The sequence below is a fragment of the Pseudochaenichthys georgianus genome, chromosome 17 (genome assembly GCF_902827115.2).
Source record: "Pseudochaenichthys georgianus chromosome 17, fPseGeo1.2, whole genome shotgun sequence".
NCBI classification, from domain to species: Eukaryota; Metazoa; Chordata; class Actinopteri; order Perciformes; family Channichthyidae; genus Pseudochaenichthys; species Pseudochaenichthys georgianus.
The window spans coordinates 2,666,667-2,691,519 of NC_047519.1; the positions used below are offsets into that span (position 1 = coordinate 2,666,667).

At 44.6% G+C, this 24,853-nt stretch overlaps 1 protein-coding gene across 1 annotated transcript in view; it reads left to right on the forward strand.

Annotated features, from left to right (window-relative positions):
* The window catches only part of LOC117462360 (transcription termination factor 1-like), a 32,031-nt gene extending 13,364 nt beyond the window's left edge, over window positions 1-18,667 (forward strand). Inside the window, exons 8-11 of the mRNA XM_034104559.1 lie at window positions 7,465-7,557; window positions 7,765-7,830; window positions 7,941-8,026; window positions 18,156-18,667. Coding sequence (XP_033960450.1) covers window positions 7,465-7,557; window positions 7,765-7,830; window positions 7,941-8,026; window positions 18,156-18,349 — 439 coding nt within the window. The 3' untranslated portion in view covers window positions 18,350-18,667. The remainder of the gene's footprint in view (window positions 1-7,464; window positions 7,558-7,764; window positions 7,831-7,940; window positions 8,027-18,155) is intronic.
* The last annotated feature ends 6,186 nt before the right edge of the window (window positions 18,668-24,853 follow it).

Below are 24,853 nucleotides of genomic sequence, written 5' to 3' on the forward strand. Positions count from 1 at the left end.
TAAGAAGAGAATTATGGGGCAGAAACCCTCCTTTTTACGCAGCGGTCCAGACATAGACATCAAACGGTGACACATATTCAGTTGCCAGTTACTTTGGCATTAGGGCAGGGATATCTAGATACTTTCCAAGGTTTGACATAATGAATTGTGCTACTTTTAAAGCAAGCAACGATGTTTTCAAATCTGTAATCAAAAAGCTCCTCAAAAACACTATCGAAGCAGTTCCTGCCGTTGCTACGTTAGTTCAAACAGTAACAACGGACTACTTTTCTTAGCGGATGCATGTCAATTTAAATCAATACATAAAACAATTTTTTAAATCAATAAAATCATTTTCTAAATCCATAAAAGCATTTCAATTAATATTGGGAGTCATGTCGTTACTTTGTTGAGAATGTGGCCATGTAATAAGCGGGATAATGTGCACATTGCATAATGTGCCTTCATGCCGATCTAGATCCCTCCGCAAAAAAAAAGGGGGCTCGTTCGCGGGCGAGAGCCGGCTCCCGTCGTTCACTTAAAAGAGCCAGCTCTTTGAGCCGGCTCGTTCGCGACCGACACATCACTAGTCCGCACATTGACGTGTCACGCAGGTGTTTTCCGGACCGGACCCGTTGGTAAACGTGGGAAGTGTCAGGCCGATCGGACAACGTACATAGGAGTTACAGCGGTATCATAAACATTGTGTTCGATGGCGAGTGATCTGTCGCCATGGCAACGGCATTTGATGACACCCCATAATACGAGAAAAAGGTTCCTATGTCTGATTGGCTGGGCGGATTGCAAACCACGCCCCATAAAAGTTTTGTGAAGCTGTCATTTTATTATCCTCCTATTAGCATTATTAGCATTACCATTAGCCCAACGCACAAACGCAGAGAGACTAACTTATGGCAACACAAAAGAAAACATGGGAGATGAGGAGGTGTCGGCGTTCTGGCGATTTACTCAACTCCGGGGACTTCCGGCCGGGGACGTCGGGTGGCAGTATGCGCCGTGAAGTTGTTTGCGGCCTGTCAGTAAACCCAAAGCAGAAGAAGAAGAAGTAGTGACGTCAGCGGCTTTATTTGCCTAATCCTCCCCCAGGGACTTATTCCGGTGTGAACGCGATCTGTACTTAGTTCATGAGAACTAAAGAGTTCTCATGAACTAACTTCTCAGAGGGGAGAAGGAGGTTAGTGTGTAGGTGTAGTGAGTGAGCGGCGGGTCTGGTGACCCAGCGGTGAGTAAAGGTGAGGCAGAAAAAGAAGAACGAATGTCATCAACCTTTTTCTCAAAGTGGTTAACAAAGTCGCTTGACAGAAGTGAGGAGGGGGGAGGGGCTTTGGGGGGGTCCAAGAGGGTGGAGAAGATGGAAAATAGTTTTTTGGGATTGGAATAGGAAGATTGGATCTTATCTTGAAAGAACGTGCTTTTTGCCTGAGAGATGGAAGCAGAGAAAGAGGAGAGCAGAGCCTGATAGGTTAGGAGGTCGTCATAGTGTTTGGATTTCCACCGTTTCTGCTCTGCTGCCCTAAGGATGGTTCTATTAGCACGCAGTGCGTCATTTAGCCAGGGAGCAGGAGGGGACTGACGAGCCTGCCGAGATGTGAGAGGACAGAGAGAGTCCAGAGAGGATGAGAGAGTAGAGAGGAGAGTTTCTGCAGCAGAGTTTGGAGGCAGGAGTTGGAACGAGTCAGAGAAAGGGAGGGCTGAGAGCACCGATGAGGCAAAGGTAGAGGGGGAGAGGGAACGAAGGTTACGGTGGACAGGTGCAGGATGAGAAGAGATTAGTTTGTTATGTTTGGAAAGGGGTAGAGAGAATGAAATGAAGAAGTGATCGGATGTGTGGAGCGGGTTTACAGAGAGGTTAGAAGTAGAGCAGTTCCTTGAGAATATGAGATCAAGGACATTGCCAGCTTTATGAGTTGGTGGGGACGGAGACAGTGAGAAAGCAAAGGCGGTTAACAGAGATGTTAGTTCGTCTATCTTCCCCGTCTGGAGGTTGAAGTCTTAGAAGTACAGCGGGAGGGCCAGTTTCAGGGATGTGTGAGAGGAGATGATCTAATTCCTCCAAGAAGTCCCCCAAGGCGCCTGGTGGACGGTAGAGAACAACAATGGTTAATTGTATAGGGTGGGTTACGCCATGGAATTCAAAGGTGAAAGGAGTGAAGTTAATAATTAATAATTCCTTGCATTTATTATAGCGCTTTTCCAGTGCTCAAAGCGCTTTACAGATACACATTACACATATTTTTTATACATGCAATGGTCACTGTGGACAATACCCACAATACCCAAGGACACAACGGCTTTACAGACGCAGCAGCGGCGGGTTTCACCTCCTCTACCAGATCAAGATCTGATGATCATTGCACAGCACACTGCGCCACACCGTCCATCTTCACGCCTCGAGGTCATCGAGGCGCTTTTACAAGTACACATTGATATTATACATGTACTGTGGACATTACCCATAGGAGCAAATCCGGGTGAAGTGTCCAAGGACACAACGGCCAGTGGCGGCAGGAGCGGGTTTCGAACTGGAGTTCCCCAGCACCCCTTGATCATGATATGATGCACAGACCACTGCACCACCCGTCCCTGAGTTAGGTAGCTTGAAGAGGTAAAAGGTCCATTTGGGAGAGAGCAGGAGACCAGTGCCACCTCCTCTACCAGTGGATCTGAGTACTACAACTCTATATCTATCTAACACCCCTCCTCCCCCCACCCCCACAATGCATATCGACCAGTCACATTCCTGCTTGATTTGCTGGACCAGCGTTGCAGTCGGGAAGAAAAGCTGTGGAGCGGCAGCTCACCGCTTCATAAGGAGTGTGACCGTGATTAGGGATGTCCCGATCACCTTTTTTTGCTCCCGATCCGATTCCAATCATTTGATTTTGACAATCTGCCGATACCGATTTTTGCCGATCCGATCTTTATGCAATGCATTAAGAGAAAAAAAAGGTAACAGATAACGGCTGGTCATCCAACGCGATGAATTCAGCTATCTTGGCTGTTATTGTGTTGGCCTTTTTACAGTTCTGGGGCAGTTTCTCTTTCCTTTTAAAAGTCTCTGAAAGTGTCGGTTGTTTCAGTGCCGTTACCTGAGTGGCCGCTGTGTACTCGCCGTGTTGTTGTTGGTGTTTGTTTCTCAGGTAGCGTATTAGATTGGTCGTGTTGAACGTAGCTTTGTTCTTTCCACCACGCGGAACCTCTGCCTTGCAAACATTGCATCTGGCTGTTACACTGCCTTCGCTTTCAATTTTATAATACTTCCAAACTCCTGACATTTTCTCTGTCCCGACTCCCGAGTCACCAGCTGAACGTAGCCTCTCGTTAGCTTACTGCTACTATTAGACACTGCGCCCACTCTGTTGCCAGATTTGAGAGAAATAAGCAACCAGGTCTGAAAACAAGCCCAAAGGAAGCAACACATACATGATGTTGTGTCATTTTAAACCAAAACTAAGTCCTCAGGATGACTTTAAGACGTGAACATGGTCATTTTTGTTTTGTAACATTAAAAAAAAAAAAATCCCGATCCCCGATTTTTTTCTCCCGATCCCCGATTTTTTGAAAATCACGTGATCGGCTCCGATCCCCGATCACGTGATCGGATCGGGACATCTCTAACCGTGATTTTCCTTCTGGCAGATTTAACATAACACATCAGCCCCATTGAACAGCCTAATCGTGCCAGCCTATACAACACATGAGGGGCAGAGTTTTACTCTGTGTGTGTTGCAACTTGCATATATATTTATTTCACTTGACGCACACACGCATGGTGTAATTTCCACTGGCGTAATTTCCACTGGGGACAGGGGGGACAAATCCCGTTTGTGTCCCCCCACTTTACAAATATGTTTATTATTATTTTTTAACGCACGCCGTCATTGCCACGGAGGAGCACACAGCCTCTGTGAGCGAGAGAGCTAGGGAGAGCACACCTTTATCTATTTAATATAGGTAAAGTAAAAAATCATTCCAATGTGTACTATACGACAGTAAAAACAGTTTAAAAGGGGAATGATTAGTAAAATATGCATAAATAGAAATAAGAATGCTAACTAGGTGGCTTTGGGGACGTGGAACGTCACCTCTCTGGGGGGGAAAGAGCCGGAGCTTGTGCGGGAGGTGGAGCGGTACCAGTTGGATCTGGTTGGGCTCACCTCTACGCACAGCGTCGGCTCTGGAACCTTACTTCTGGATAGGGGTTGGAGTCTATTCTTCTCCGGAGTTGCTCAAGGTGTGAGGCGCCGGGCGGGTGTGGGGATACTCACAAGTCCCCGGTTAGGTGCTTCGTTGTTGGAGTTTACCCCAGTGGACGAGAGGGTCGCCTCCCTACGCCTGCGGGTTATGGGGGGGAAAACTCTGACTGTTGTGTGTGCTTATGCACCCAACAGCAGTTCAGAGTATTCGGCCTTCTTGGAGACCCTGGAAAGAGTCCTGTATGGGGCTCCTGAAGGGGCACATGTGGGCAATGATGGAGACACTTGGAGGGGCGTGATTGGGAGGAACGGCCCCCCTGATCTGAACCGGAGTGGTGGTTTGTTACTGGACTTCTGTGCTAGTCATGGATTGGCCATAACAAACACCATGTTCGAACATAAGGATGCTCATAAGTGTACGTGGTACCAGAGCACCCTAGGCAGAAGGTCCATGATCGATTTCGTTATCGTATCATCGGACCTGAGGCCGTATGTTTTGGACACTTGGGTAAAGAGAGGGGCGGAGCTGTCAACTGATCACCATCTGGTGGTGAGTTGGGTCGAGTGGCGGGGGAAGCCTCTGGATAGACCTGGTAAGTCCAAACGTGTAGTTCGGGTGAACTGGGAACATCTGGAGGAGGCCCAAGTTCAGGAGGCCTTCAACTCGCACCTCCGGCGGAGCTTTTCGGGCATTCCTGTGGAGGTTGGGGACATTGAACCAGAGTGGTCGGTGTTCAAAGCCTCTATTGCCGAAGCCGCGGCGGGGAGCTGTGGTCTCAAGGTCCTAGGTGCCTCAAGGGGCGGTAACCCTCGAACCTCCTGGTGGACACCGGTGGTCAGGGAAGCCGTCCGACTGAAGAAGGAGGCCTTCAGGGATTTGTTATCCCGGGGGACTCCCGAGGCAGTTGCAAGGTACCGACAGGCCCGAAGGGCCGCAGCCTCATCCGTGGCCGAGGCAAAGCAGCGGGTGTGGGAGAAGTTCGGAGAAGACATGGAGAAGGACTTTCGGGCGGCACCAAAGTTGTTCTGGAAAACTGTCCGACACCTCAGGAGGGGGAAGCAGGGAACCATCCAAGCTGTGTACAGTAAGGATGGGACGTTGTTGACCTCAACTGATGGAGTGTTAGGGCGTTGGAAGGAACACTTTGAGGAACTCCTGAACCCGACAACTCCACCCTCTATGTTAGAGGCAGAGCTGGAGTATGAGGGGGGATCAACACCAATCTCCCGGGGGGAGGTCACTGAGGTCGTCAAACAACTCCACAGTGGCAAAGCCCCGGGGGTGGATGAGATCCGCCCGGAAATGCTGAAGGCTCTGGGTGTTGAGGGACTGTCATGGTTGACACGTCTCATCAACGTTGCGTGGAAGTCGGAAACAGTACCGAAGGAGTGGCAGACCGGGGTGGTGGTTCCCCTTTTTAAAAAGGGGGATCAGAGGGTTTGTGCCAATTACAGAGGCATCACACTACTCAGCCTCCCCGGGAAAGTTTACTCCAAGGTACTCGAAAGGAGGGTCAGGCCGATTGTCGAACCTCAGATTGAGGAGGAACAATGCGGATTCCGTCCTGGTCGTGGAACGACAGATCAACTTTTTACTCTCGCAAGGATCCTGGAGGGGGCCTGGGAGTACGCTTATCCGGTCTACATGTGTTTTGTAGACTTGGAGAAGGCGTATGACCGAGTTCCCAGGGAGTTACTGTGGGAGGTGCTGCGGGAGTATGGGGTGAGGGGGTCTCTACTCAGGGCCATCCAATCTCTGTACTCCCAAAGCGAGAGCTGTGCCCGGGTCCTCGGCAGTAAGTCAGACCCATTTCCGGTGAGGGTTGGCCTCCGCCAGGGCTGCGCTTTGTCACCAATCCTGTTTGTAATATACATGGATCGGATTTCGAGGCGTAGTCGTGGGGGAGGGGGTCTGCAGTTTGGTGCACTAAGGATTGCATCACTGCTTTTTGCAGATGATGTGGTTCTGATGGCTTCATCGGTCTGCGACCTTCAGCACTCACTGGATCGGTTCTCAACCGAGTGTGAAGCGGCTGGGATGAGGATCAGCACCTCCAAATCTGAGGCCATGGTTCTCAGCAGGAAACCGATGGACTGTCCACTCCAAGTAGGGAATGAGTCCTTACCCCAAGTGAAGGAGTTCAAGTATCTCGGGGTCTTGTTCTCAAGTGAGGGAACAATGGAGCGTGAGATGGGCCGGAGAATCGGAGCAGCGGGAGCGGTACTGCAGTCGCTTTACCACACCGTTGTGACGAAAAGGGAGCTGAGCCAGAAGGCAAAGCTCTCTGTCTACCGGGCCATTTTCGTTCCTACCCTCACCTATGGTCATGAAGGATGGGTCATGACCGAAAGAACGAGATTGCGGATACAAGCGGCCGAGATGGGTTTCCTCCGCCGGGTGGCTGGTGTCTCCCTTAGAGATAAGGTGAGAAGTTCGGTCATCAGGGAGGGACTCGGAGTTGAGCCGCTCCTCCTTCGAGTCGAAAGAAGCCAGTTGAGGTGGTTCGGGCACCTAGTTAGGATGCCACCTGGGCGCCTCCCTAGGGAGGTGTTCCAGGCACGTCCAGCTGGGAAGAGACCAAGGGGTAGACCTAGGACCAGGTGGAGGGATTATATCTCTTCGCTGGCCTGGGAGCGCCTTGGGATCCCCCAGTCAGAGCTGGTTGATGTCGCCAGGGAAAAGAAAGTTTGGGGCTCTCTGCTGGAACTGCTACCCCCGCGACCCGGCCACGGATAAGCGGGAGAAGATGGATAGATGGACTAGGTAACATAAGAAAAAAATCTTCCCAGGGTTGTTTGCCCCCGGACCCCCCTAGAGGATGTGAGGTCCACCCCCAAATAAAGCAGGTTAAAATAATTAAATTGCACACATTTTATTTTAGTTAACACTGAGTCCCACAGACCCAAACCGCACACAAAGGTTAAAGGTTGAAATATAATAATGTTAAAATGTGCAAAATATATACCCTGCAAAAAACAAAAAAAGAGGAGTAAAAGTTGCCCCTGACTTGTTTTATTTTTTGAAAGTCCTAAAAAAGGTTGGTGACCCCTGCAATAGGGTCTTCGCTGACCTCTGGTCTCAGACCCTAATAATCGGACCAATATCAATAAGCAATTAAATTGATCCTACGGATAACAAGCATGCGAGTTGCAGTCACGTGACAGGGCTCGCACGGACTAGCTGCACGAGTGATTACAATAGGGTCTTCGCCGACCTCTGGTCTCAGACCCTAATAATAACATCAATAACAGTGCTGCTGTGTTGCAGGTTCTCTCTGCTGAAGTGTAAGCTGGCCTCAGGTGTGAGCACATTCAACAGAGGACCTGAAGGACTGGAGGCTAAAATCGTCCTCATTAACACGTGAGTCCCTTTCAAAATAAAACACCTAATCACTGTCGACCTGTAATTATTATTTATTATTTATCTATTATTTTCAAACAGATTCTGGGTTTGATCAGCACTAATGATCATTTTAATAATAATGATATTTTTAATTTAAAAGATAAATAATTGTAATAATAATAGAAAAAAATCATTATTTAAATTCTAATATGTTGTGTGTCTCAGGCTGTACAACATGTGTGTGGAGGACGTGGCCGATGTCGACTGGGATGAGGTCGCTCATACTGTCGGGTGAGGTCATAATTTCAAACTGTCACCCACTCATACAGAGCTGGTAACCAAGGTGACCAGGTGGTAACCATGGTAACAAGGTCTCTCCTTACTGTGTGTGTGTGTTTCAGGAACGTGACTCCTGTGTGTGTTCAGAAAAGTTTCCACAGACTGAAGGTTTCCAGAGTTCCTCACTGGAGCGGCCTGTTCTACGGAGGTACTGCTATACACCTGAGTACTACAGTAATACTACTAATATATACTAGGGAGAACTACAGTAATACTGCTGATTACTACACTAATACTGCTGAGTACCGCAGTATATATCACTGTTAGATACATCTACTGCTAACACCTTCAGTCATATACTTATAACTATGGCTTTCGGCAAAGAGAGGATGTTGTCAGGTGGCGTTTCCACCCTGAATCACCATGTCCCACTGCCCATCCTCCTCTGGCTTCCAGCACAACTCCTCCCGTCTGTTCCAGAGCTAACAAGAGGCTCTTTGCGCTGCCTCCCCGAACCTACGAGCAACTGTATTTAGCTCCCTTCCTGCTAGTCCCAGAGCTGTGAGCATCTTTCACACAGATTTCACCGGGAAGCCCCTGCAGCCAAATTCAACTTGATATAGCCAGGTCTGCTACCCTTTATCCCTGCATTGATGGACCAGGTCCTGGTACTTATTGGCTTAACCCTCCTTTCCGAGGCCTCTTCGCACCTGTATTTCCAAGGGGCTGTCAGCTCAATAATGATGATCTTCCTCCTCCGACCATATGACCATGTCAGGCCTAATGGGTTTTACACTCCTCTTCAATGGCTGTGCGACGTTGCTGGATATTGGCAGGAACTGGAACACGTTGTCGTATACGCCGATCCAGAGCATCCCAAACATGCTCAATTGGTGACATGTCCGGTGAGTATGCTGGCCATGCAAGAACTGGGATGTTTTCAGCCTCCAGGAATTGTGTACAGATCCTTGCAACATGGGGCCGTGCATTATCATGCTGCAACATGAGGTGATGGTCGTGGATGAATGGCACAACAATGGGCCTCAGGATCTCGTCACGGTATCTCTGTGCATTCACAATGCCATCAATAAAATGCACCTGTGTTCATCGTCCATAACATACGCCTGCCCATACCATAACCCCACCACCACCATGGGCCACTCCATTCACAATGTTGACATCAGCAAACCGTTCACCCACACGTCTGCCATCTTGCCTGTACAGTGAATACCGGGATTCACAGAGAAGAGAACACCTCTCCAAAGTTCCAGACGCCAACGAAGGTAAGCATTTGCCCACTCAAGTCAGTTACCATAACGAACTGCAGTCAGGTCAAGACCCCGGAGATGACAATAGCATGCAGATGGGCTCCCCTGATGTGGTTACATGTGGTCTGTGGTTGTGAGACCAGTTGGATGTACTGCCAAATTCTCTGAAACGCCTTTGGAGACGGCTGATGGTAGAGAAATTAACATTCAATTCACTGGCAACAGCTCGGGTGGATATTCCTGTCGTCAGCAAATAGCTCGCTCACTCAAAACTTGCAGCATCTGTGGTGTTGTGCTGTGTGATAAAAGTAACATTTTAGAGTGGCCTTTTACTGTGAGCAGCCTAAGGCACAGCTGTGTAATAATCATGCTGTCTGATCAGCATGTTGATATGCCACACCTGTGAGGTGGATGGATTATCTCGGCAAAGGAGAAGTACTCACTAATACAGACAATACATTTGTGAACAGTAATTGAGAGAAATAGGCCTTTTGTGTACATAGAAAAAGTCTTAGGTCTTTGATTTCAGCTCAAGAAAAATGGGAGCAAAAACAACAGAGTTGTGTTTATATTTTTGTTCTGTGTATATCACAAGTACTGCAGTATATATCAGAGGACTGAGTGTATCATCTTCTCCAGTGGTGCCAAAGAGTGCAACTAGAGGGTGAGGGTCCAGCTTTTGATCAAGGATAACAGATAAAGTATTGCAAATGTCCTTCCAATATTTCTCTAGGCTAGAACATGTCCAAAACATGTGTGCCAGGGTGGCCTCATTTATTTTACACCTTTCACAGTAGGTGCTTACATCTGGGTAGATCCGGGACAATTTAGCTTTAGACATATGAGCCCTGTGCAAAACTTTAAACTGTAGCAAACAGTGATGGGCACAGATGGATGTGGAATCAACCAGTTTGAAGATTGAAACCCATACGTCCTCAGGGGAGCATTTCTTATACCGGTCAGCTTGTCATAGATAACTGAAATAAGACCACTTGGATGCAAATTAAGAAGCATCTCGGCGATGTTCGACTCGGGTGCTTCTGGGAAGCTTGAGATCTTAGAATGGAGGAAATGCCTGATTTGCAGATATCTGAAGAAATTAGTGTTCGGAAGGCTAAACCTTTCAGAAAGCTGCTCAAATGAAGCAAAGCTGTTGTTAATAAAAAGAGCCTTAAAACATGTGATACCCCCTCTCTGCCATTCCCGAAACACAGAGTCAGATGCAGACAGTTGAAAAAGGTGGTTGGATAGAATTGGGCTCAAGAGAGACAAACCATGAAAGCTGAAGTGTTTTCTGAACTGAGCCCACACCCTCAATGTGTATCTAGCAACCGGATTACAACCCACGTTTTTGGGAGAGAGAGGGAGTGAAAATCCGAGCAGGGCTAAGATGGAAAGTCCTTCGAAGAAACTCAACTCCATAGCCACCCAGGACGGACAATCGGCCTGATTGTGAAAATGAGACCAAAACGTAATACAACGTATGTTGGCTGCCCAATAGTAAAAAAATGAAAATTAGGCAGTGACATGCCTCCACTCCTTTTAGATTTTGGAAAATGGGCTTTGTTCAAAGATGTAGCTGGGTCCGATATGAGATCAGTGAGTAAGAGATCATCCACATAAAGGGACACTCTATGCTCAACCCCACTCCTCCAAATCCCAGAAATATCTTGGCTACTGCAAAGTGCGATTGCCAGTGGCTCCATAACCAGATCAAAAAGTAACAGGCTTAAGGGGCAACCTTGACCTAGTGCCTAGTTGGAGGTTGAAAGTCTTTGATTGTATTGAGTTTGTGAGGACCGAGGCCCTAGGGAAAATTATCCAACGCCTTTTCAGCATCCAAGGAAATAACACACTCAGGAATTGTATCAGAGGGAGAGTACAGAATAAACGACATGTATTGAAATATGATTGGCGGTTTTTGACAAAAACAGTTTGGTCATCTGAGACAATTGTTGGCAAGATGTTCTCCAATCTTCGGGCCAGAATTTTGGCATCAACGTTTAATAAAGAGATAGGCCTATAGGAGGAACATTCAATCAGGACTTTACCTTTCTTTGTAATAAGAGTGATGGTTGCTTCATAAAATGATGAGGGAACTTTGCCTTGTTTGAAAGATTCTGACAGAACTAAACTGATTTAAGGAGAAATCAGTGAAGAGAACGTTTTGAAGAACTCTGCAGGGAACCCGTCGGGTCCTGGATATTTTCCAGACTGTAGGGAGGAGATAGCTATAGCTATTTCAGCTTGCGAAATAGGCTCCTCCAGTCATACGCTATGTTCAGTAGAGATTTTGGGGATGCTTAAGTTGTTTAAGAAACCTTGTATTTTCTCAACTGATTAGCCAGCAGCTCACCAGATTTTTCCCCATGAGCATAAAACCAACTTTTGTTCTTTACAAGTTGTGGCGTTTAATTGGATGTGTCGAAAAGAGATCAAATTCAATTTGTAACTCCACCCGCTTTTTGTATACATTTGGGTCTCTGGTGTGAGCATAGACCGATGATGCGTACGTTTTGTCATCTGCTAAGAGCTTCCAGCTCGTTGACTTTAGCAGTGAGCTTGGAGTTGTTATCCCGCAGGCTGGAACAGACATCTTCCAACTTGTTAATACGCTGACTCAGGTAATCAGAAATGAGCTCCAGAGAGGATAGACGCTGTCCGTGATCATCGACTGCAGACCAGACCTGGTCAAATGTAGTTTCAAGTGTGCTAAAAGAGGTTTTATAGTCTGCTGCTAGCGCCTCCCGATGCTGGTCCATTAGCAAAGAGATAGCTTCAACCGTTAAGCTAGCTGTCGCCCCCGAGACGTCCTTTTTCCCGTGGTTACCGGTCTTTGAAGCCATTTGGGAGTAAATATTAGTATATAAAGGGATAATATATGACTTGAAGCAATTTAGTAGGGCAAATGAGAGGTTAAGGGGTGAGAAGATTAAAAGTTAGCAGGAGTGCCTGAACGTTGCTTGTACTCCATGCTGTCCCAAACCGGAAGTTTGCGCATCATCTGCAGGAAACAGCGTCTGAGGGCTTCTTAACATTTAATAAACTATGAATGTTTCATATCCATGTAACGGGAAGAAACTCAGCTAACTGATGATATGACAGCACAGAACTCACAGTATAACACCCTTATTACTTATCGAAATTGCACATCCAACATTAGCATCGTGAGAATACACAGAAGCGATGGGTATCTATATCATCACTCCATGATCAGAACTCGCGAAATGAGAAACAAAAACAGACATCACAACACGTGGCATTAGGTAGCAAACACAGCAATATGTCTAACCGTTGTTGTTGTCTGATCAAAAGTTGTCTTCAATGGCATTAAAACGATAAAAACGCTGCTGAAGGTTAATCCATAGGTTGGATTGGATTGGATATACTTTATTAATCCCCGTGGGGAAATTGTTTCTCTGCATTTGACCCATCCTAGTGTTAGGAGCAGTGGGCTGCCATTTTGAACAGCGCCCGGGGAGCAGTGTGGGGAACGGTGCCTTGCTCAGGGACACCTCGGTAGCACTTGGCCGGGACTTGAACTGGTGACCTTCCAGTTGCCAAGCCAAGCCCCTATCGACTTCGCCACCACCGCCCCAAATAGGTTAATCCAATGTGTCTGTGTCACTTTTAAATGATTTGTGACCTGCTCCATCGAAATCAGTCGCGTTGACCCGAAGACACATTTTGAGTTGTATACACTGTTGGAAAGAGGAGATTCCTAGCTTTCTAATGATATCAGGATTGTTTTTGTACTCCAAAGCGAAATATGTCACATTATATAATGACTGTCACAGAGTCCTCATTTTGAGAAAAAGGCCTTTAAAGTTTCCTCTTCTCTGGAATCCATCGATCTGATTGATTATTAGTGGAGCAAATGATCAAAATACTACAGAGGGAAGATATTTTCATTTGGAGGGGAAGCTCGCGAGTGAGTGTGTGTGTGTTTGTGTAATTTTGCGTTTGTGTGTATTGTGTTTTTTTTTCCCGGGGAAAACACTCACGAGAAACACCGGCTGTTGTTATGCCTGCTGTGATGTTCAGTTACTCCGTTCTCCGCTTGTAATTGTGCCGTTAAAAGCTTCAAAGTTATATTTATCATCTGAATTTGCCGAAACAAGTTTAATATTCTGAAAGCCAAGACTTTGTTTAATTGAAATCAGATGAAAACAAACTGTAACGGACCCTGTCGTGTTATCTATGATTACTATACTCTTACATTCATAATTTCATCCGGAGGGAGGTGGGGCGGCGCTGCTGGAAGAACAGATTGCGAGTGAGAGGTGCCTGTCTTCGTCCCTTTACAAGCTTTAAAAATGTATTTATCGTGTGATTTTGGAAATAAAAGTTTCATATTCTGAAAGCCAAGACTTTGTTTGTTCAAAATCAAACAAAACACCCGAACCCTTTTTTACGTAAATCCACGTTTATTCTGAAATTAGCCGTTGCGACTTCCGACTGATTTCGATAGAGCGGGTCACATTTCTGATAATCCATCAGCAATAAAACTAGTTTTCAGATTTCAGAGCGTAAGTCAGCTTTCGCTTTGGGCAAACTGCGTGCGCATAGCCCCCACTTCTGAATGGTATGTGGAAATTCCCCTTCGATTCTATTGGCTCTAATGGTTCAAAAGAGATGTCAATCATCAAAATCGACCAATGGGTTCCAGAGAAACGTAAAAAAACGCCCATTTCCACCCAGTTTTTTTTCCTAAACCTCTCTAAAAAGGTGAAATGTCACTTGTTTTGCATCAATCTTGATACAGGGTACTTATTATATGTTATAGTTTGGATTCCTAAAGCTTTTAGTCTACCTTACCATCATCCAAGGGTGGTTTTAGTAAAAAATATTTTTTGGAAGGACACTATAATTCACGTTGTTTTACTATGTTCAACCTGAATTGTCTTTAAAATAAAAAACATCTATATTGATTTTGACTTTTCTACATTCAACTCACAGGTTTATCATTACTTTGAGAAAAAATATTATTAATGTTCCCCTTTTTGGAAGTGTAGTTATGGTCATTTGTTTTGGAAATGTCATTTTCGAGCCTGAGACCTGAAACACAGGCTTGGGGCTTAACAGGTTAATGGCTGCATCGTTACAAAACCTGTGAAGTGTTGGGCTTTTTGGAGCATTTTCACTGAAGTTATGAGAAAACCGTGTTTTATGGTGAGCATTGTGTTGCCATGGCAACGGCATTTGAAGAAATCTCAAAACTGTCCCGTAGATGTGTTCACGGCTGGACTGTTAGCACTCATGTGAAGTTTGAGCATGTTTTGAACATTTTCATAGGAGTTATAGCAGGGGTACTCAAATACAAATCTTAAAGGTCCAAAATAAATGTTTCAATAAGACAAAGGTCCGTTTATTACGGTCATTCAAACTTTTAAACAATTGCAACAAGATTCTTAACACGAGGTTGCAAAAACAAAAAGTCTCTGTATGCAGCAGTTTTCATTGTTATTGTGAGAGTCGCAGTGTAAGAGCTGCACAGTTATGAATAAAGCACTCTCTTTCATTCAGCATTCCCATTATTGCTTTATAAATGTCTTGCCCCTTGTGTGTCCACTGAGGTTCGTCAGGCCCAACACATCTTCAACTAACTCCCCCTTTGCCTCATCATAAAAACTCACAAACACCAGCAACTGAGCATTGTTAGTGGTGTCAGTGGACTCATCCACAGCTAAGGAAATGCACTGTGCATGTTCTATTCCATCACAAAGCTGATTAATCAAATCACCAGCCAGTATGTATGTTCTTCTGGTTGCTGTGGAATCTGAGAGGGGATTTGCTTGATTTTACCTGTTGTTTCCTCTTTTTGTTTGCCTTCATCACTTCAGTCATCCATTCTTTTATACTTCAGTTGTTATCCAGTGGAATGTCCTTACCTACTGGCCTAGTTCAATCAAAGTGATTACTTTTGTTTGGCTGGGCAGTGTAGTTTTACACAGTCTTATTTGACTTTCTCAGGACTTAAAACATTTTTTATTTACACACGTAAGGTCATCATCTTAATAGTTTTGTATGCTCATCCGAGAGCAGAGCATCAAGTTCACATGTCTATTACAAATTAATGCGGCGATTACCATTTTGTTCAGCAAAACGCCACAGACTGATTCAGATCAACAGCTTCAGTGCGTTTTGATTCAATGCTGAGTACAGCCACACTGACAGTCTCTTCTCTGTCAGTGTAGACCGCAAATACCTCATTCCTTCAGTGCTTGGGTCCGAATGCTTCTCGTTTTGCGCTGTCCCGTTCAAATAAAATCACCGCCAATCATATGTCCACGCTCGCGCCAGGACTGGGGGAGGGGTTACATGACGTGCATCTTGTGCTGCATTCACTTGCACTCGGACATTAGAGACTTTCTCTCATAAATGTCCGATGAGCCACAACTTTTCTTTCAAAAACAAAGCTGGCAGCTGGGGTGGCAAAGCCTATTTTTAGGGTGTCAGTTGCCACCCCAGTAGGTGAAACTAGGCTACTAGCTACAGTACAGATGGAACTAGATGAGCTGTTAACTCTCGCTCTGAATTATTTATTTTTTTAACTCTCGCTCTGACTCAGACAGGTTGAAAGAGACGAGACACACATTTTTCCCACGCGCATTCCGCGAAGACCCGCCCTACTGTGCCTCTGATTCGCAGATTGTTTGGGGGGGGAAACGCTGACGGGATGCTGAATGTGATTGGACCAATGCGTTGACAGACACACACAGACAGTGGAACAGGACATGCAGAGCGCTGTTTGCAGTCTATGGACATAGCGTATCATTTTGACTCGTTGCGTTGTGGCGATGTCTCGCAGATAACACAGATAATACAGATGATACATATGAAAAGTATAATTTGCTCAGAGTCCAGAGACAGTTGTGGTTTGGTCCGGATCCGGACCGGATTCCGGACTTTGAGGATCCCTGAGTTATAGCATTAGGAGGTTACATATGATGATGACACCCCATAATTGACATAGAGCTGTTGAGGGCAGGACCATTAACCTCTATCTGAAGTCTGCTATCTGAAGTCTGCTGCTCTGAGCATGTGAGTTGGAGTGATGACATAATCGTGTTCCATTACACAGGTGTTTATATTTGAGCTAACGAGCTGTGCAGAGATCACAGGTTTCCATTGTTCTGAATGAGAGATAAACCTCTTACATGTGAACGTTTTGTGGAAGAACCGTAACAGATATCTGTGAAATTTCAAAACGTGAAGCATGTCAAGGAAGTTGAGTATCTGAAGTGTAATTTTTGTGTACTTTGGGGTTAATAATGTGGCCTTTTTGGCAGTTTAACTAAAGGTGTGCGGCTGCTGCTGTGAGGAAATATCAGCCTGAAATTGCAATGGGGTTTAATGGAGACATGTTGAACGTTTTTGTCACTTCATGCCCTCAAGAGGCATTTTGTTTAATTATTTGTCATTTTTTAAGCTACGAGATGTTTTCCTACATTTGTCATGATAAATTATGTCTCAGGAATGTAGGGTTTCAAGATTTCCTCCACTCTGTGACATCACGCACTCTAGTTAATGTTAAAATCTGAAGAAAACCTCTATAACAAGGTCTGAACAATGTTTAATATCTCTAAAAGTATCAATCAGATTTACACGAATAATGTCAGAAAGATGTGTAACATTTTAAAGTTGGAATGAGGTTTCTGAGTGAAGGTATGAAGGAACAGTTAGCAGTTGAAGTCGCATGAAGATTTGTTGAAGTCTGAAGAGTTCTCCATTGACTTCCATGTTAAAAATGTGATGAATTATGGGATGTATCTCTGGAATTATGAAAGTTATGAATGAGAAAAGTAATAGCCATCGATTCCCGACCGAGCTGAACGTTTTGATGTTTGAACAGAGTTTCTGTGATGTGGAATGTGGGAGAAGAAGAGGTGCAAAATAACCCGGCGGAATAATAAAGAATTTCGTGCGTAGCATAACAGATCTAGAACTACACAGAAGGAACTTGTTAATAATCTCAAGGCAGCTGGGACCACAGTCACCAAGAAAACTATTGGTAACACACTACACCATAATGGATACAATCTTGCAGCGCCCGCAAGGTCCTCCGCTCAAGAAGGCCGATGAAAGGCCCGTCTGAAGTTTGACAATGAACATCTGAATGATTCAGAGAAGGCTTGGGAGAAGGTGATGTGGTCAGATGAGACCAACATCGAGATCTTTGGCATCAACTCGACACGCCGTGTTTGGAGGAAGAGAAATGCTGACTATAACCCCAGAACACCATCCCCACCGTCAGCATGGAGGTGGAAACATTATGCTTTGGGGGTGTTTCTGTGCTAAGGGGACAGGAGGACTTCCCTGCATCAAGGACAGGATGTACGGGGCCATGAACCGTAAAATCTTGTCCGATAGCCTCCTTCCCTCAGCCAGGACACTGAACATGGGTCATGGAGGGGTCTTCCAGCAGGACAATGACCCTGAACATACGACCAAGGCAACACAGGAGTGTCTAAAGAAGAAGCACATTGAGGAGAGGGAGGGGCCTAGCCAGTCTCCGGACCGTAATCCCATAGAAAGTCTGTGGAGGGAGCGGAAGCTTCCAGGTGCCAGGCATCAGCCTCAAAACCTGAAGGATTTGGAGAGAGTCTTCAGAGAAGAGTGGACCAACATCCTTCCTGAGATGTGCACAAACCTGGAGACCAACTACAAGAAGCGTCTGACCGCTGTGTCCAACAAGGGTTTCTCCACCAAGTACTAGGACATGATTTGAAAGGGGATCAATACTTATTTCCTACACTTAAATGCAAATACATTTGAATCTTTTATATAATGTCAATTTCTGGATTTTCTTTTTGATATTCTTACTCTCACTGTTAAAAATAAACCTACCATTAAAATTACAGACTGTTCATTTCTTTGTAAGTGGGCAAACATACAAAATGTGCAAGGGATCAAATAATTATTTCCTTCACTGTATATCAGAGAGTACTGCAATATATCACAGAGAACTGCAATATATATCACAGAGTACTGCATAATCGGTTTGAGTTGATTTAAGTTAAGCTATCATGATGTCCTCCTCACCTGTGATGTCACTTTCTGTTGCAGAGATCATAGACTTCCTGCACCTGAGGGTGACTCCTCTCCTGCAGGAGCAGCTGAGGAAGAGCAAGCGGCAACAGGATGCTCAACAGGAGGCGAAGCAGGAGAGATGCTACCTGCTGTCCGACATCTTCTCCTCTCAGGATGACTTCCTGGAGCTGGACAACAGTCAGCGGACCACCGACCAATCACAGCTCTAACGGCTGGAGGCCTCGCAACCCCTGAGATCTGACTGGCTGTAGAGAACTCACTTCCTGTCATTAAAATGCTTTCCTGTCACAGCAGCATGTTCTCAGAACTTATATTAGAAATTCTGTATACAGTTTGTTTGTTTGTTTTTTGTTTGTTACTGATGTCTTGGTCTCTCCGTGGTGGATTGTTTTAATATTGGAGCTAGGAGAGCGTTAAATAAAATAGTGGCTTAAACACAAGCTGTTTAACATTTCACGCAAAAAAGATCTCCCATGTGTCCATAAACACAATGTTTTTTTTTCATTAAAGGGCCCATGTCATGCTTTTCCGGTTATCACCCGTCCCCTTGTGTTATGAAGGTTGTTCTGTATGTAAACGGTCTGCTGAGTCAAAACCCTCAAAGTACACCCTGTAGCGAGTAAAAGTAACAGTCTATGCTGCCCCATAACGCCTCGTTGGAGATTTCTCATTTTCCATTGTTTACCTACTGGGTTCTCTGACGTGGGGATACCCAGACGCCACACCCTCTGCCAGCATTTCACGAAACTTCACAAACCTTTCAGCCGGATATGTACAGCGTAGGACACTGAAGAACGATGCTATTCCTACTTTGTTTGGACTAGCGGGAGATTCGGATACACAACCTGTAACGGCCCCTACACACGGCGGCGTGCGTTGCCGCTTGGCGGTGGGCGTGTCTTGAGCTTGCGGAGTCAACGCGACCAACAACCAATCACATGAATGTCCCGCCCCGGACATACAAAGCAAAAAAGCCCGGTTCTTCTATCCACTCTAGCCAAAATGGATGCCGGTTTGGTAGCAAGGGTGGCATTGGTATATGCATTGTATCTCGGGAGGCGACGTTGTGTGCGTCGCTGTTGGGTATATCCGATACTCCGAAAACGGCTGCAACGGGGAGAATACCACGTTCTGGTCCAAGAGCTCCGTCTGGATGACGAACTGTTTCACCAGTACTTCAGAATGAGCAAAGGCCATTTCGACGAGTTGCTCGGCAAAGTGGGTCCACTGATAACAAAGGCGGACACCAACATGCGTTTGTCAATCGGACCCGCCGAGCGACTCGCCATCTGCCTACGGTATGTTTAGTGTATTTCTACTTCTTTAATCTGACTCTGTATAGAAAGAGAGAGAATGCATGCCATTGACGAATGAAGTCTGTGATTTATTTCAGATGGATACCATTAATTAAGATAGCTAGGTTAACACAGTATTGCTCGTCTGTGTGTGTGTGTGTGTGTGTGTGTGTGTGTGTGTGTGTGTGGGGGGTGTGTTTGTGGGGTCTGAAATTGTTTTATTTTTTAAATCATGTATATTACTTTTTTCTCAGGTACCTGGCAACCGGTGACTCGTACAGGACCATAGCATTCAGCTATCGGGTTGGTCATATAACAGTGGCTGTCATTGTCAGGGAGGTTTGCGGGTGCCATCTGGACCGCCCTGGTTGAGGAAACCATGCCGGTACCACAGACCGAGGACTGGAGAGCCATCGCTGCAGTTTAACTTAAATCAACTCAAACCGATTATGCAGTACTCTGTGATATATATTGCAGTTCTCTGTGATATATTGCAGTACTCTCTGATATACAGTGAAGGAAATAATTATTTGATCCCTTGCACATTTTGTATGTTTGCCCACTTACAAAGAAATGAACAGTCTGTAATTTTAATGGTAGGTTTATTTTTAACAGTGAGAGTAAGAATATCAAAAAGAAAATCCAGAAATTGACATTATATAAAACATTCAAATGTATTTGCATTTAAGTGTAGGAAATAAGTATTGATCCCCTTTCAAATCATGTCCTAGTACTTGGTGGAGAAACCCTTGTTGGACACAGCGGTCTAGGGGTGGGCGATATGACGATATATATCGTCGTGACGATATTAGGTCTCCACGATATGCTTTTTCAGAGATATCGTCCTATCGTGATGAAAAAAAAAATAGCGGGAGGGGAAGAGGCTCTCCGTGCGCGGCGCAGGGGGGCTATGACAGCGGACGGAGAGCCTCTTCCCCTCCCGCTCCCCCAGCCTCACCTACTGATTTTAATTTCACCATATATCAAGCCCGATCGATTTCACAATGTCAGCGCACCTCTGCTTGCGTTCAGTCCGAGTTGTTTGACACGCTCCCAAAGTCCCCGCCCCCTTTCTTTGCAGCGAGCAACCATAGGGCAGGCATTTCATAAAGGGGCTCCTTATGAAAAGACTAGCAAACGGTGGAAAGACATAACTGACGCTGTAGCGTTTTATGTTTTTCCCTTCAATTATGCTAAAGTCTTTTATTACACTTCAAGTCTAAAGTTTACATTTTAATTATTTGGCACTGACTTTTCCTCATTGATGTTTTATGTTTTACTTAGTTATGTTTTACCCTCCTTTTCATGTTTATTGATGTTCACTGCTCACTTGTTCATTCAGGGTTTCATTTCTGAAATAAAACCAGCTTGAAATGCTATTTTGGTGTGTTACTCCTTTTTGTTTTAGTTTCTGTCACCTTGTAGGTGCTTGTACTGTTAAGTAACTTGAAAAATAACCATAATAACCGACATGAAAAAATATCGTGATATATATCGTCTATCGTGATACTGCCTGAAAATATCGTGATAACATATTTTTCAATATCGCCCACCCCTAGGTCAGACGCTTCTTGTAGTTGGTCTCCAGGTTTGTGCACATCTCAGGAAGGATGTTGGTCCACTCTTCTCTGAAGACCCTCTCCAAATCCTTCAGGTTTTGAGGCTGATGCTTGGCATCTGGAAGCTTCCGCTCTCTCCACAGATGTTCTATGGGATTAAGGCTCAAAAATGAATTTGTATATTTCAAATCGAACTCTTGGCCTCTTTGATATGGACAGCCTTCACATGCAGGCAAGAGGCTCCTGAAAAATAACTCATCCTCCACCACTACTGGTGGGGGTGGTGGAGGTTGAGGTGGTGGCACGAACAGAGGACTGATGGCTGACATCAAGCCTTTTTCGAAGGAGGACATCTCCCTTCCCCTTCTCCTCTTTCCCCGGTCCAGGTCCTCAACAATAGCCTCCTCCTGTCCTATCTCCCTTGCCTCGGCTTGTTGACTGTCGGTCGGCTGGCTGACACTTAGCTGGCTTTCTAGCTGGCTCTCTTTCTCTGGCACCAGGGTGGATGGAGGCAGGGTTTGCCGGGGGACATTGCTGGACGTCTCACGGTCAATGATAAATGGGGTTAAAAACCCCATCACTGCCGTGAAACACCAGGGCTTATATCCCCCGGACGACCCTGCCCCGCTTCTCTTTGCCTCTTTCTCCTTGGTTTTCTCCTTTCTGAATCTGTCCCTCAGTGACTTCCATGTTGTCCTGCATAATTCCTCTAATGAAATGAAATAATAAACTTAATTTCTTGAATTACTTGATGAATTTACTAAATTGTTCCTGCATTAATGAAAACCAAATCCCTTTATCACTGTCAATTGCATACAAGTTTTTACATGTCACACTTTATATGATGAACATGTATGACATTAATGTATATGGTGCTATTTTATGCAACATTCATGCTACATCCATGCTGGCTAAATATACTGTCTATGCTTGCTAGCTGTCCATTCAAACGAAGTACACTGGATATAAACTCCACAAACAGGCGAAAACCTACTAGTTTCACCCACTGTCTCTGCCACCTCCCCCCATGCCTGGCTCCTCCGGTTTGTATCCCTGTATGTAAAGAGGGACTGGTCATAGAGTACTGGGTGATTCCCTACCGCCACGATCATTTTCTCCTCCATTTTTTGACATATGGGAAATAACTGCGGTCTGGCTCTCCCAACATACAAGCGGTTTGATTGGCTAGCGCTTGTACTGTCAGATTTGCATACGCAGGATTTGATTGGCTGACGCCTCAGTCGAGGCGGCAAAAGTAGAACATTGCTCTACTTTTGCAGCGAGTGTCACCATAGATATATATACACACTAGATGACTCACTTGGCCGCCATCTTGCTACAGGGAGTTCTCTCATTCATAACATTATGGTTTACTATTTAAATAACCATAGCTTGCTCAATTTTCAACCAATTTTCAAACGGTTTGGTTTTTTATAAACATCAAAGATGTAGTTATGATACTGCATACTTATAATCATGGACTTTCATATGAAAATAACATTAATCAGATAAAACAATAGCTATACACACACACACAAGGTATTTATATTAAATATTTGCCGGTGTGTATATTTCCATTTATTTTATTATATTGTTAATATTTAAAATAAATTATAAAATTAAAATACATTTACATTTTATATATAAAAATCGGTCTCATGTTACCACTCTGTAAGCCAAGAGTTGTTAATTTAGCAATGCCTTAGCTTGAAGAACAGGGACACAACTAATGACAATAGCATATGTTGGTATATTATTTAGATATTCACACCTTTATCAGAAGAACCAAACAAACATAAAATGTGCTCACAGACAGGCCAGTTCTGTCTCATTTATCACAATTATTTTTGACATGAGATCTTCATATAGACTGCAGACAGACAGACTGCGGCGATTGGAGCATCCGTAGGCTGCACAAAAGTCCGGCATAGTCAGGTACTTCTGTAAACACAAAGCCAGCAAATTCCTGTATCATAATGCAAGATGTTTTTAACAAGCCAAACCACTTGGAAGAAATCATGTGTAACTTAAGTTGTGTTGAAAAGAAAGAGCAGTGCTGCCTCTCCCACTGGTGTAAAGTTGCTGGGTTAACTTTGTAATACTAGGTCTCACTGACAGCCTCTTGTTATTAGCCAGCTAATAAATACAACCACATACACAAATAAAAGCTGCAAGTTCAACATGTCCAAGCATCCTGTATCATAGCCATGCTAATCATGTTTATAATAAACCAAACCGTTTGTAAATCAGTCAAGATTTCAGCGAGTTAAGAGTATTTTTGTGCAGATCATTCACCTTACAACAGCTACCATAACGCGAATCAGAGTAACTGTTAACTGTAGCAAGATGGCGGCCGGTCAGCTACGCTGGAAAATCTCCCATGATGCTGTTAGACAGCCATATGCCATACATTTTTGCATACATTCACAGTAAATATGTATTCAGTATGATAGCTGTCTAACAGAAGTTAAATCCATTTCTCACTTATTCTGACAATGTACTTAACCCCAAATAAAAGAACCCAATAAAAAGAGTTGTTAAATAATAGTGAAGTCACGTTGTATTAACAATAACTCATCTCTCTCGAGTTTTCTTTTTGAGCTTTGCTAAAAGCCACTGTGTCAAGTGTCCATCTTGGGTTGCCGTCCGGAGTTGTCCAATATGGCGGACCATCTCGCACATGCGCAGTACCGATCGGGCAGGGGGACGGATCGGGTAGTGACAATGAGCACCGCGAGAGAAGCTACGCTTTGCTCCCACAATGCAGTTCGGCGAATCGTGACGTCACCCCATTCAAAGTGAATGGGCAGAAGCGTTGAAGCAGCAACGCACGCCGCCGTGTGTAGGGGCCGTAAGTATTCATTGTTGTTTGTGTATTTATGATTTTAAAACAAACAAGGTATCTACCACGACTGTTTAAATGGCTAAACGTTTTTTCTGGTTGCTAAATTGGGATCGCGGAGAAATGCTCTCCGCAGACCCATTCTCACAGCGTTATAAACCTTTTTCTTACTCAATATCAAGCCACACTTACTGTTTTTACTTCGGCTGTGAGTGTTTGTGTGTGCTCAGGATGAGTTTCGCTTGTTCTCGCTGTATCGGCAACCCGGAATAGGGCTGCAACAAACGACTAATTTGATAATCGATTAATTAATCGATTAATCGGACTATTAAGCCTTGCACAATTTCTCAAACGCTCTTATTTAGCCATCAACTTTTGGATTTAGCTTGAGGTTGTTTTAGGCATGTGGAAACTAACAATGAAGACAATAAAGATGAATACTTGATTCAAAAATACATATAGGCCTATAATTAAATTAACTAAACAAATTGTGAACAAAATTAACATAGCTTTTTATTTAAATTAAATAAATAATATTTAAATTAAATAAATAATATTTCAAAAGAAAACAAATTAAACAATATTTTAACAAATCGTATAATGTGACTACATAATTGTAAACAGAATAGCTGAAACTTTAACAAAATAAATAACTCAGTTACCTCTAATCATTAACCCATGTTTGTATAATTGAGTTAACTCCGTGTGTTGCTGCTAGCATACATAATACCTGACGTGGAAAAGTTACTCGTGGATGGGTTACAGAGCTACTAGAAAGACAGTCGAAACCGGTGCATTCCTCCGTCTGAATGTGGTGCTAAATGTTTAGACAAATTGCTCGTGTTACTGCCCTTACATCTTAAACTCTTATTGCACTTTTGGCAACGAGCATTGTCCACCTAGAGACGGGTAACATTTAACCACACATTGGAGCGCTTCTCTCCGCCATCCCCGTCGTGTGTTGCTGCATGCATGGAGCAGCTGAGTTTGTGTAAACTGCCCCGCCCCCTCGCACAC